Source organism: Mustela lutreola, chromosome 7 (genome assembly GCF_030435805.1).
Source record: "Mustela lutreola isolate mMusLut2 chromosome 7, mMusLut2.pri, whole genome shotgun sequence".
NCBI lineage: Eukaryota > Metazoa > Chordata > Mammalia > Carnivora > Mustelidae > Mustela > Mustela lutreola.
In genome coordinates this window covers 113,033,197-113,046,773 of record NC_081296.1, presented here as the reverse complement: position 1 = coordinate 113,046,773, position 13,577 = coordinate 113,033,197, and the positions used below count along the sequence as shown (strand labels likewise).

Genomic DNA, 13,577 nt, shown 5'->3' with positions numbered 1-13,577 from the left:
GTCTCTGCTCCGACGCCCCGCCCCGGAGGGACGCTCTCCAGCGGAGTAGGCAGTTGGGCTGTGGGCTCCAGGTTCGCACTGCGGGAAAGTCGCCGCGTCCCGGAACTCCGGCGATGGAGAAGGCGCTGGCGGTGCCGCGGCTGCCCCCGCACGACCCGGGGACTCCGGCGCTCTCGGTGGTGGACATGCACACGGGCGGCGAGCCCCTGCGCATCGTGCTGGCGGGGTGTCCGGAAGTGGCTGGCCCCACTCTGCTGGCCAAGCGGCGCTACATGCGGCAGCACCTTGACCATCTGCGACGACGGCTCATGTTCGAGCCCCGGGGTCACCGGGACATGTACGGAGCTGTGCTGGTGCCTAGCGAGTTGCCGGAGGCGCACCTGGGCGTCCTGTTCCTGCACAACGAAGGCTACAGCTCCATGTGCGGCCACGCAGTGCTGGCGCTGGGCCGCTTCGCCCTCGACTTCGGGCTGGTACCCGCACCCCCGGCCGGCGTCCGCGAGGCCCGAGTCAACATCCACTGCCCGTGCGGGCTGGTGGCCGCCTTCGTGGAATGCGAGGGCGGCCGCAGCTGTGGCCGGGTGCGCTTCCACAGCGTCCCGGCCTTCGCGCTGGCCACAGGTAAAGGACGAGACCCTCCCAGCCCTGGGGCGCAACTAACTACACTGTCTCTCTGGCCTGAAACTCACGCAGTGCAATTAACCCACCCACAAGCCTTTGCAGTTAATAAAAAGATAACTCAATGCAAATGTGTGTCAGCATGTTAGCCTTGCAGATTTGTTCCGTGTATGCCGCAGATGATTTCGTCTGGGTCTTAAGAGGGGCTTGAGGATTACAGAATTCCGTGTCTCCCTTACTCAGCGCCTCGTGCCTCACGGTCAGGCATTCCTAGAGATTGCACAGTTGGGTAAGTCAGATAGGGTCAAGGCAAGAGCAAAGAACAGCCAAAGTGCCAGGGTTCACTGGCTGGTTCAGAAGACACTTACTAGACATTACCCCCTGACAAGTTACTAAACCCTGTCTTGTTTTCCTCACCTGTGAAAGTGCCTTCCCCATTTCTTTGGGAAATAATTAAATAAGAATGAATGAACTAAGCAGTTTATAAACCGGGAAGATATAGATGTTGCTGATTTTATTCTTGAAGAACAAAAATAGCTGTTGTCTGAGTCCAAATCCTGATAACCCCTTAAAGCTATGCAACCTTAATCAAATTACTAACTTCTCTGTGCCTGTATTTTTTCACTTGTTATCTCATTGAGTTTTTGGTGAGGATTTACTGAGAGTATGCAAAGTACTTAAAAATTTTTAAAAATACATTTCGAGAGACAGAAGGACTGTAGTTTAACACCCAGTGCTCATCATAACAAGTGCCTCAATACCCATCACCCATTTAGTCTAGGCCCCCACCTCCCCTCCAGCAACCCTCAGTTTGTTCTCAATCATTAAGAGCCTCTTATGGTTTGCCCCCCTCTTTTTTTTTCCTTCTCCCTAGGTTCATCTGTTTCGTTCTTAAATTCCAAATGAATGAAATCATACGATATTTTCCTCTAATTTCGCTTAGCATAATACACTAGGGTATTATGCTAAGCCATCCACATTGTTGCAAATAGCAAGGTTTCATTCTTTCGATGGCTGAGTAATATTCCACTAAATACAGGTAGGTACATACATATATACATGCCACATCTGCATACATTCATCAGTTAATGGACATTTGGGTTCTTTCCATAATTTGGCTATTGTTGATAATGCTTCTATAAACATCAGGGGCATGCTATTAGATCTTGATCTTTCTTGAGGATTTGGATCTAGATTAGCCTAATTATGAATGAGGCAGTAATAGCCCAGGCATTTGCTAGTCTTAGAGCAACCTCAGACAGCTGAAACACACAGGTTGATGAAGAATTCCCCTGGGGAAACTTTGACCTCTAGGAGAGAATGATGTCACATCTGGATAGGGAGGGCACTTGATATAGACAGGAGTTTGGTTAGGACTGCATCTCAAAAATCTCAGCAGTTTAAATAGTTTTGCTACCCAATTTCTCCTTAGGGAACCCCAGCAGCAGACTGGAAGCACTCTAGGTTCGAGGGAAATGACAGCTGGCAGCAGGGTCACCAATGACATCATAGTTCAGGGCTGGCTGGGGCAGGGCAGCCAATCTGTAAGCACATAGTTCCTGAGAGCAACACTGTGTGACTGTTCGATAATTGGTAGGCCATAATGGTCACTTTGAGTCATTAAAAAAGATCCTAAATTCTCTACTTTGAATAATGCTAAAAGGGTGGACTGACAAGTGTTCAAGGTTACTGCTCTACCCTCTCTCCATCTTGAGGACCTTGCAAAAGGGATTCCACGCTTCAAGGTCATCATCTGCAAAATGAAGATGACAACAGTACCCACCTCAGAGGATTGCTGAGTTGTTTTCCCTTCCACACTGCTAAAATGAAAACTTCGTTGTGTTACTGTGTTCGAGTGCTAGAACAGTAGGTAGTCAATATTTGTTGAATGGGTAACTAAGTAAATGAAATTGGGAGAAGAATATGGTGATTAACAAGTGTAAATATCCTCTTAAGAAACCCTATTCCCCTTGGAAATTAAATTTTTGGCCTTACCATTAACATTAACGTATTGCTCGTTTGTGCCAAGCACTCCCCACACATTATCACATGGAATTCACACAACGGTCCTTTCAGACGGGAATAATAGTTCCATTTTTTTTCTTTTTTGTTTAGCTCTTTCATTTTTTTGTAGTTGAAAAAAACAAATATAACATGAGATCTACCTTGTTAACAAATTTTTAGGTATGCAGTATAGCGCTAATTATAAGCACAATGTGGAACAGCATGTCTCTATAACTTCTTCCAACTGCATGACTAAATCTCTCTATCTATCAGGCAGTAACACCCTGTTCCCCCTCCCAACCTTGTGCCTTGCAACTATTATTCTGCTGTTTCTAAGAGCTGAAAAATTTATACACCTAATTCATGGGAGATTTTGCAGTGTTATTTCTATGACTGCTTTAATTTACTTAGCATAATAGCCTAAAGGTTTGTCTATGTTGTAGCACAGGACAGAACAGTCTTCATTTTTATGGCTGGATAATATTCCATTGTATATATCACATTTTTTTTTTATCTCTTCATCCCTTTAGCAGTTCCACTTTATACATGAGGACACCAAAGCCACACTTAGCTTTCCAGCTTCCAGCAGCCTCTCTTTTTTCCAGCTACTTCCTCATTCTCCTTTCGTTAAGGCTGATTTTTATGTTACACTAGCATCAAGATAGAGACATGTTTCAATCACAGTTGCTCTTAAGTTCCACAGGCATATTTCACTTTTTTCACTATAAACTTGCTCTGTTTTTGACACATCATGTGTTAGAAGGGCTCTGGGGGCTAGCCTGGGACTGAGAGCATACTGACTGGTATCTTTGTATGACTCAGTGTGCAAACTCAGGCATGCAAGCTGTATTTTATTTTTCAGAGTTTCTGAATTTGAGACCCCATCCTACCTTGTTGATTTGCCTAGTCTCGTCGGTCTACATGCTGTCCCCTTTCCTGATACATGTGTAGCAAATCTTTCTTAAAAGAGCCAAGGTCTTGGGGCGCCTGGGTGGCTCAGTGGGTTAAAGCCTCTGCCTTTGGCTCAGGTCACGATCCTAGGTTCTTGGGATTGAGCCCTGCATCGGGCTCTCTGCTCAGCAGGGAGCCTGCTTCCCTTCTCCTCTCTCTGCCTGCCTCTCTGCCTACTTGTGATCTCTGTCAAATAAATAAATAAAATCTTTAAAAAAAAAGAGTCAAGGTCTTGAAGAAGAGAACCTTTTGGTCACCAGCCTACATGGTCAACCAGTGAAGCATCATCTTCCCCTGGCCATGTGGCTCCTGTCCCTGCCTCCCCTCCTCTTTGCTACCTCTGTCACACCCTGTAGCCTCCCCTAGTGCTGGGAGAAGTCAGCATAGGTCCTCTGCACTCCAGACCCGCCACTTCTTTCCTCGGTCCAGAGGAAATTTCTCTACTGACCAAGAGAAATATGGTGACCCTTCAGGACACTGAAGTTCTATGGAAACTTGGACACTTGGGTTTCATGGAAATCCAAGATCTTTCCATAAAACCTTCTTTCTCCCCCACCATACACTCTCCCAGAGGTAGTGATCACCAAGACAGCTGGAATTGGGGAGGAGGAAGAGGAAAATGCAAGAAGGGGTAAAACAGTTTGAATATCCCAAAATATTATCCAGCCCCATTCTTTTAGAAATAAAAATTTAGGACTTCAAACAACTGACATTCTGGTGAAACTCTGGGAAAGCTGGGGACTTAGAATAATCTCAAACCCTAACACAAAAAATACGGTAAACATCAGTGATTCTATAATGGCTTTATTCTGAGTATTTGCCTGCTTCATGAGATGAAAATACATAGATGAATTAGTATATATGACTTACATAGAAAAATCTTTTTTTCATTTTGTTTTGACATTATAGCTGAAGAAAGCCAATTTGTGAATAGGATCCAAAATCCTATATTAAATTATTCCTATTAGGGACACCTGGGTGGCTCAGTAGGTTGAGCATCTGGCTTTAGCTCAGGTCATGATCCAGATCCCTGAAATCGAGTCCTCCATCAGGCTCCTTGCTCAGCAGGTAGCCTGCTTCTTCCTCTGCCTTCTGCCCCTGTGCTTGTGTTCTCGCTCTCTCTCCCTCCACCAAAATACACATATTAAAAATGCTCTGAATTGTACTGCCAAAATACTATAACAAACTTATTTTCAAACACATCTTTTTTAGATCTCTTAGTGGATGTTCCTGGTCATGGAAAGATGGCGGTAGATATTGCATATGGTGGGGCATTTTATGCATTTGTTAGCGCTGAAAGGTTGGGACTTGACATTTGTTCTGCAAAGACAAGGGACCTTGTGGATGCAGCAAGTGCAGTGATGGAAGCAGTCAAAGCTCAGGTCAGTACAAACACTGCTTTCATCACAAGGTGCCCGCCCCTGTGGCATGGAGGGAATGTAAATTACACATCTATGCAGTTAAATATCTACATATTTAAATTATTAATAGGACTAAAAATAAGGCATTGGTTAGGATCTTGGGCTCTATAGCAAGACTATCTAGGAGTCCCAGTGTTGCTACTTTAAAGTTTTTCACAACCTTGAATGAGTTCCAAAACCTTCCTGTCGTGAGATGGGAATTGCAAAATACTTGCTTCATAGGGTGTTATAAGAATGAAGTCAGACAATAGGTACAACGGACTTAGAATAGTGCCTACCTACAATAAATGTTCAATAAGTAACTTGTTAATTTTAATTATATACATACTAGTATAATTTGTGGTTATTTACACATACAGAAAATGCATCAAATAGTATTTCACTAATTTGAAATGCATATGCTTTGTGGTCATTCTCCAAGACTTGCAGATAATGAATGTCAATTATAGCTCCCAACTAGATTTCATTAAATCTGTTCAGACCTTGTCTTATTTCACAAAGAACAGGGGGTATAGCTCAGGGGTAGAGCATTTGACTGCACAAAGAACATTAATTCCTAATTAGTAAATTTTTCCAATATTGCTAAGAAGTTACCTAAATGACCACTCGAATTAAGTCAAGTTTTGGTTTGGGAAAACTACTCTGATAAAATAAGTTTAGATAATAAATATGTCTAGAATATTCTTTCATTTCTAGCACAAGTCTGCCATTTTACACTTAAAGTTGGGATATGTAAATAAAACTATGTATGTTTTAGCATATAAGAATTTCATCACTATTCTAAGTAAAAAATAACTTGTGAAAGAGTGCCTATATACTTGTATTAATAATTATTATAGGGCTATTTAACATACTTGCAACTTTAACATAATTTTTAATTTAAACAAGATGAAAATAGGGGCACCTGGGTGGCTCAGTGGGTTAAAGCCTCTGCCTTCAGTTCAGGTCATGATCCCAGAGTCCTGGGATGGAGCATCAGGCTCTCTGCCCAGCAGGGAGCCTGCTTCCTCCTCTCTGTCTGCCTCGCTGCCTACTTGTGATCTCTGTCAAATAAATAAATAAAATCTTGAAAAAATATTAAAAATAAAATGTTTTTAAAAAGATGAAAATATATACTTTATTTCTGTTCTAAATTGTCATTTATCTAGGACTGTAACTACCAATAGCTAGAATTAGTTTATTGTAGCAATTTCTGAGGTTCTGAATTTATATCAGTTTTCTGTTCACTAAGCAGACAGCTAATAGTTTGAGTTAAAATTTGGTATGAAATAACTTCACTTTATTTATTTATTTTTTAAAGATTTTATCCATCCATTTGACAGACAGAGATCACAAGTAGGCAGAGAAGCAGGCAGAGAGAGAGGAGGAAGCAGGCTCCCTGCTGAGCAGAGGGCCCGATGCGGGGCTCCATCCCAGAACCCTGGGATCATGACCTGAGCTGAAGGCAAAGGCTTTAACTCACTGAGCCACCCAGGCGCCCCACTTCACTTTATTTTTAATGAGATTAAGAGAAAAAGGCATAGTTTTCTTAATAAAAGGAACAATTTTGGACTTGTCATTAAAGTGTGAACTTCTTACCAAGGTAGGAAGGGGTAGACTTTGAGGGAGGAGGCATTCTGAGAAAACAGGAGAAAATCTTGTATGAGAGGAACATATATAATATTATCTATTGGTGCTGAATCAGGCAGCAGAACGACTTTGTGAACTGCTGACCATTCACACCACTGAGGCAGAGTTAGGGAAAGGCCATTTTGGTAGGGACTGAAGTTAGTACACATTCATCTTTATTCATTTATTCTTTTTAAAAAAGTGTTTATTTAAATTCCAGTTTGTTCACAAATGGTATAATGTGAGTTTCAGGTGTAGTCCTTCTTTTAGCAAACATTTACCTAGAATTTAGTGAGACGCACATGATGCTATGTTAGATGCTAGAGACTCCAGGAGAAAACAAACCTGCCGTCCAGAAGCTCAGTCTGGTGGTGGAAGCAGACGTGAAGAGTGAGAGGTAATGGTTCTGTGGTGCAGGTGGGGCATGGGGGCTTGAGGAGGATGGAGAACAAAGATCAGCAGGGAGACCTCTTAAACTTGGCTTTGGATGGATTTTAAGAACCCAAATCTATCTACTTATTCCCGATGACAGGTAAGTAGTAGCAGAATGTACTAATTGTAAGGATGCATGTGGAGTGAGATAATAGTTTGAGAGCTAACAGATGTCACAGAAGCTGAGGAAAAGTTAACCTAGACCTCCCGAGAAGCGCAGGAAGCACTGTGCACTTGGGCCTGACCTTGCTTTACCACTGAAGGGACTTAGCATCCAGTGCGTGCTTCTCTCTGAGTTTACCTGTTGCTTTTTATAACACCAGCTGACTTCATCCTTTACAGATTTTTTTTCCCCTTCCAACCATTCTCTTACCTACTAGCTTCTGCATTCTTATAACTTCGGCTTGCTCAAAATTCTCTTCTGAGAGCTGAGTGAAGAAGCTTACCTAACACCCAATTCCGGCCTCTTCGGTTTCTAAAGTAACACACAAAGAAAAAGCTAAGGGTGTCACTCACCCTCCCAGTCTCCTCCCAGCCTCTTCCAAGTCCTCGTCTCTGCCATGGAATTCACCTCAGCTCTAGATGTTCACCGTCCGGTTCTTCTGCCTTATCCCCTTCAAGCTCATGAGAGGAAGCACAGGACCGTCTTAGCCTGTCCTGTTTGAGCAGCCGTGGCCAGTCTGTGGAGTAACCATCCTGGGCTCAATGCTTCAAAGAGTGGGAGTGTTTGGAGAGTCTGTGTGTATATAAAATAGGACTGTTCCTTTAGCAGAGGCTATATGCAGGACAAATTCCTTAGACAGGACTCAAGGTATGACAGGAATCCTAACTAATCCAGTGAAACTATGTTTATTCATCTAGACAAAGACATCATTTCCTGCCTTGACCCAAAAGTATTTTAAAAATGACAGAGTGAAAAGTTATGCCTCAGAGGACCCCATCTATATCATTTACAAGGATAAATTTGAATCAAAATATATATTTTGTAGTAATCTACATGACAATTTATATTACATGATGATTTTCTTTGTCATTTGCAGTTTCAAATCAGTCATCCTGAGAGTGAAGACCTTTCCTTTCTGTATGGAACCATAGTGACAGATGGAAAAGACACTTATAGTGAGGAACCAACGACCAACATCTGTGTGTTTGCAGATGAACAGGTATTAAAACTGTAACGTTTGGCTCAAAAGCTGGACAGCATGGAACTGGAACACTGTGCATGCTCTCACCTTCATTTATTCTGAAACAGGTTGACCGAAGTCCTACTGGCTCAGGAGTGACGGCCCGAATTGCCTTACAGTACCACAAAGGGCTTCTAGAACTGAACCAGAGCAGAGCCTTTAAAAGCAGTACCACCGGCTCAGTATTCACGGGCAAGGCTGTGAGGGTGAGTGACTCCTGTAGCTGCTTCTGTGCGAGTGTGCTACTTTGGACACTGAAGAGGCCTGATCTGGGTGTTGGGTCCCAGCTCTCAAAAGAGAATTTTAAAGCAGGCCTGTAAGAACTTCTGTTCAGCTAGGATATTGGTTCTCAAAATGTGGCTTGGAAGCCCTGGCAGTCACCAAGTTCCTTTCCATGGGTCCCACAAGGTCAAAACTTAGTATGCATTAACATTAAGACATTATTTGCTTTTCACTTTTATTGTCTCACGAGTGTATGGTAGACTCTGCAGAGTCTACACCACAGGTGACAAGCCAACTGACTGAATGCAGAAGCAGGTACAAGAATCTAGCAGTCTACTATAAAACCATACATTAAGGAGGTTTGCAAAAATGTAAAACAACACAAGCCATTTTCCTCACTAAAATTTTTTTGCTTTGGCAAATACAGTTATTTTCCCAAAAATATGTTGTTTGCAATAATATGCAATGGGTTTATTATTTTTAATGAATTAATGAATAAATACCTTTAATTCTCTCAATATAGTTAATATTAATAGATATAACCTACCTGGAGCACCTGGGTGGCTCAGTGGGTTAAAGCCTCTGCCTTTGGCTCAGGTCATGATTCCAGGGTCCTGGGATCAAGCCCCGCATCGGGCTCTCTGCTCAGCAGGGAGCCTGCTTCCCTCTCCCTCTCTCTCCCTCTGCCTGCCTCTCTGCCTATTTGTGATCTCTGTCTGTCAAATAAATAAAATCTTTTAAAAAATAGATATAATCTATGTAAACAAAAATTCTTAGAAAATCTTATTTTATTCTATTTATTTGTCAGAGAGAGAGAGAGAGACAGTACACGCACATAAGTAAGAGGAGCCGCAGGCAGAGGGAGAAGCAGTCTCCATGCTAAGAAAGGAGCCTGATGGAGAACTTGATCCCAGGACCCTGGGATCATGACCTGAGCAGAAAGCAGATGCTTAACCAACTGAGCAACCAAGGGGCCCTTAGATGCTCAAATCTTAAGGCATTAAGGAGTCCTGGAACCAAAAAGTTTGAGAACCACTAACTTAGGGTTTGGATTTTTTTTTATCCTTTTTGTTTTTATTCTATAGGAGTGTTTCATTTTTTATAATAGGTTGTGAAAATCCCGAAAAGTTGTGAAAAATAAAACTTTTGTAATAGAATCAAATTTCAAATGTGCTAACAAATAAATTCTGTTCACTAATAAATAGTAGTAAATGAAATCTAAACTAAGTAAATTTAGGAAAGAATTTAGTAGATACATTTAGTAAATGAATCTATTCATAAAAAGTCCTTTAACAAAACAAAATATTGTAATACAGACTTTTATATCCTAATTTGGTGTTTTTGAAGTTTGATTTTTCTGAATATTGAGTTTTCTTTTAGGTTAGGGATTCTTATTAAATATAGTGATTTTATGTAAAAATTTGGAATTGTCTTCAAGTCTGAGATTGAAGATAAAATAATCTACAACATTTATTGGGTGCATCACTGTAAAGTTCCAAGCTAAGTACTTTATGCATACCTTTTCAAGGCACCTGAGTGGCTAAGTCACTTAAGTGTTCAATTCTTGATTTCAGCTCAGGTTGTGAAGTCAGGGTTGTGAGATTGAGCCCCACATTGGACTCTGAGTTGGGCATGGAACCTGCTTAAGATTCTCTCTCTCACTCTCCCTCTGTGAGTGTCTCTAAAATAAATAAAGTAAAAAAAAAAAAAAAAAAAATATATATATATATATATATATATATATATATATATATTCCATCTTAATTCTCACAAGAAACTTGGCAAGTCAGTACTGTTATTATCCTTTTTAAACAGGTGATAAAATGGAGAATTAGAGAGTTTAGGTAATTTGCCAGAGGTCAAACAGTTAGTGAATATAGGACCCAAACTCTGAACGTGGACCCCTCTGTGTAGACCCTACACTGTTAACACTACTATATTGTTATTGGACAAAGCAAGTTTTCAATGAGGCTTTTATTACAGCAGATTTATAAAAAGATAATGAAATTACTGTATCCTAATCTAATAATTGGTATTTTATCACAAGATTTAGTTATTCTCATGTTTAAAAATCAAGAAATAAGGGGCAGTTGGGTGGGTTGGTTGGTTGAGTGTCCAACTCTTGGTTTTGGCTCAGGTCAGAATCTTGGGGTTCTGAGATCAAGCCCCCCCCCCCATGCTCAGCAGGGAGTCTGCTTCTCTCCCTCTCCTTCTGCCCCTTCCCCTGTTGATGCTTGCATGCGTGAGCGCACTCTCCCTAACAAATCAATACATCTTTAAAAAATTAAGAAATAAAAAGGATACTCTGTAGTTAAGATTTGGAGTTATTTCTTTTGTAGCTAATAGTCATACTTGACAGGACATCTTCACTCTCACCATATGCCTTCCCTTTCTGTCCTGACGGTTCCAAGCTCTCCCATGGCAATGGCGCCATCCTGGTCTCTCTCTCTGCCCCAGCTTCCTCTCTCTGTCCTTCCACCTATGGGTCCCCAGCATTCCATCCTTAGTTTCCTTCTCATCTCTTCTGCATCTTGATGCCACTGGGCAATTTTACCCTCTTTTGAGACTTCAGCTCCCAATCACACACTGGTGATGACTCCTGAACCGTGCCCCCTCCCATGCCTACTAGGTGCTTCTTTCCTGAATCTAACACTCGTATTCCCAGCTGTCCACCAAACTCACCTCGAAATAACGGTCTCAGAGACATGTCATCTTGTCAAAAAGCTCTTCCTTCCTTCCTAAATGTGCTCCTCCTATCTCATTTGCTATCTTGATTAATGGGAGTCCCTGTTTCACTCCCCAGCTGGGAACTATGCTCACACTGAACTTATTCCTACTCCTCACCTCCCACATGCGTCCATCCCCAGGCCTGCCAATTCTACCTGCAAAGTATCTCTGTTTTGTTCTTCTCCCTCCTCCCTAAAAACTGCCCTAGTGACTCGAGAGCCCATCAATGAATGAAGGTTACCTCTGAAGAAGTTTCTAGGTTTCTAATTGCTATCCTCTCTGATTTGTCCTCATTTTGCAGTTAAACTTATCTAAAACACAAATTCGATCATGTCACTCTCCTTAAAAACCTTCCATTACCTACAAGATTAACCCTTGGGTTTTCTTTAAAATGGCAAAAACCAAGAATATGGCTCTAGGCCAGACACAATGTAAGTGCAGTCTTTTGATATTATATTCCTTTCCTCTTTTCTCAGGAAGCAAAATGTGGGGATTTTAAAGCTGTTATAGTGGAAGTGTCTGGACAAGCCCATTACACAGGTACAGCAAGTTTTATAGTGGAAGATGACGACCCACTGAAGAACGGATTCCTTCTCAAGTGACTTCAGTACTCCTCAGGGCTTTCTCTGAATTATGTGGAAAATGATACCCAATTGTATGACTTCCAATCTTTCTGAAGTGTTATGCTGTAACTAAATATAATCATTATACCTCATATTTGCACATGTAATTGGTATAAATGTCACCTATGTCTAACCTACAAAATGCTGAAAATTCCAAATATTTGTCTAGTTATTAACATACCAGGTAAAATTAATACCTCAGTGTTGTTAACTTTTAAAATGTTATTCTATGCTACTTACTGTAATATTTTGTTGTAGATGCTCTTTGAATTATAACTTGATTTGTAGCCCTCACGACGACTCTTACAAGTTCAGTATTTTAGTCTTCCAGGTTTTGAGTAAGATAATGTCCTCTCTTTGAGCAGGATGTAAGGGAGATGGGTTTCTGTGAGGTACTAAACTCTTAGCCTACACAGCCTGGGAAGGACTGGGGTGGGCCAGCTTCTGGGGACAGATGTTATGGCTCCTACCAGGATGTTCTCTGTGCTGCAAAGCCCAGCTCCTCCTCCAAGGTAAATGAGGTGCCATTAGCTGATGTGAGGAGACCAATGAATAATCAGATTTCTGCTACATCTTTATGGCCCTTATAAAAGGGATTGTTTCTGCATTATAAACACGGGAAATTGATGAATTACTAGAGTAGGGTGAGTCTCCTACACAACCAAACACATGCCCCATAGATTTAGGCCTGAAAGAAATGTTAACTATTAATTCTTGCTAGTTAATTGTCTGTGAATCTGTTAAGAATAATATTTGATCAGGGCGCCTGGGTGGCTCAGTTGGTTAAGTGTCTGACTTTTGGTTTTGGCTCAGGTTATGATCTCAGGGTCATGAGATCGAGCCCTGAGTCAGGCTCAGTGTGGAGTCTGCTTGAGATTCTTTCTCCTGCTCTGCTCTTCACTGCCCCCTGCTCTCTCTTGCGCTCTCACTCCCTAAAAGAAATAAGTGAAATCTTTGAAAATAAATAAACAAAGTAAAACTTGATCATTTTTCAGTCACTAAAAATGAGGTATTAAAAAGTTATTCAATACGTGCTGCTCTCAATAGACAGCAGATTCCTGTGAAATATTTGTTTTTCTGAGCATATGGAAACTGAAGTAATTAATATTAACTGATTTTGTCATCCAGTTATTAAGTGTGTGATTGAATTACCAGATCAAAATGAAAGATTTTTAGCTTTATAATTTTATAGTTAATGTTCTTGATTTCCCTATTATATAAAAATTAATGTTTTCCATTCATTCTCTATAAAATTCTATGGTGAAGAAATCACTTATCTTAAAAAAGAAATGACACTATCACTAGCTTAATATCACAAGAGATTTTCTACATGTCAGTGAGATTTGTTGTACTTTCCTTTTAAAATGAAAATAGACGGGAACCTGGATGTCTCAGTTAAGTGTCAGCCTTTGCCTCAGGTCATGATCCCAGGGTCCTAGGATTGAACCCCCACATGGAGCTCCCTGCTCGGGGTGGGGGGGGTGGTGTCTGATTCTCCTTCTCGCACTCCTCCTGCTTGTGTACTCTCTCTCTCTAATAAATAAATAAAATATTTTAAAATAAATAAAATGAAAATTGAACTATTATTTGTTCTCCAAATTTCACAAGTCATATTAACTTATCTACATTAAAAAGTAGGCATTGCCTGTATCTTTCTAAATTCTAATCCATACCAGAGTCAAACCCTTGTGGTAATATTCATCCCTTCTATACTTCACCGCTTCTCCTGGAGTCAACACTAGGGAAATTAATCCCCCCACACACCCCCAAACACACACCCCTCCATG

At 41.2% G+C, this 13,577-nt stretch overlaps 1 protein-coding gene across 1 annotated transcript; it reads left to right on the top strand.

Moving 5' to 3' along the window:
- Positions 1 to 13,365, top strand: L3HYPDH (trans-L-3-hydroxyproline dehydratase). Its single transcript, XM_059182229.1, has 5 exons — positions 1 to 621; positions 4,786 to 4,955; positions 8,075 to 8,197; positions 8,287 to 8,424; positions 11,644 to 13,365. Exons 1-5 carry the CDS (start codon positions 114 to 116, stop codon positions 11,767 to 11,769), a joined length of 1,065 nt encoding a protein of 354 aa, XP_059038212.1. The 5' UTR covers positions 1 to 113; the 3' UTR covers positions 11,770 to 13,365.
- The last annotated feature ends 212 nt before the right edge of the window (positions 13,366 to 13,577 follow it).

What these genes read in the sequence shown, in the direction of transcription:
- L3HYPDH (XM_059182229.1), top strand. Translation starts at nt 114, where the DNA reads ATGGAGAAGGCGCTGGCGGTGCCGCGGCTGCCCCCGCACGACCCGGGG. An exon ending in TGGAAGCAGTCAAAGCTCAG is followed by an intron (nt 4,956 to 8,074) that starts GTCAGTACAAAC and finishes TGTCATTTGCAG; the next exon opens with TTTCAAATCAGTCATCCTGA. An exon ending in TCACGGGCAAGGCTGTGAGG is followed by an intron (nt 8,425 to 11,643) that starts GTGAGTGACTCC and finishes CTCTTTTCTCAG; the next exon opens with GAAGCAAAATGTGGGGATTT.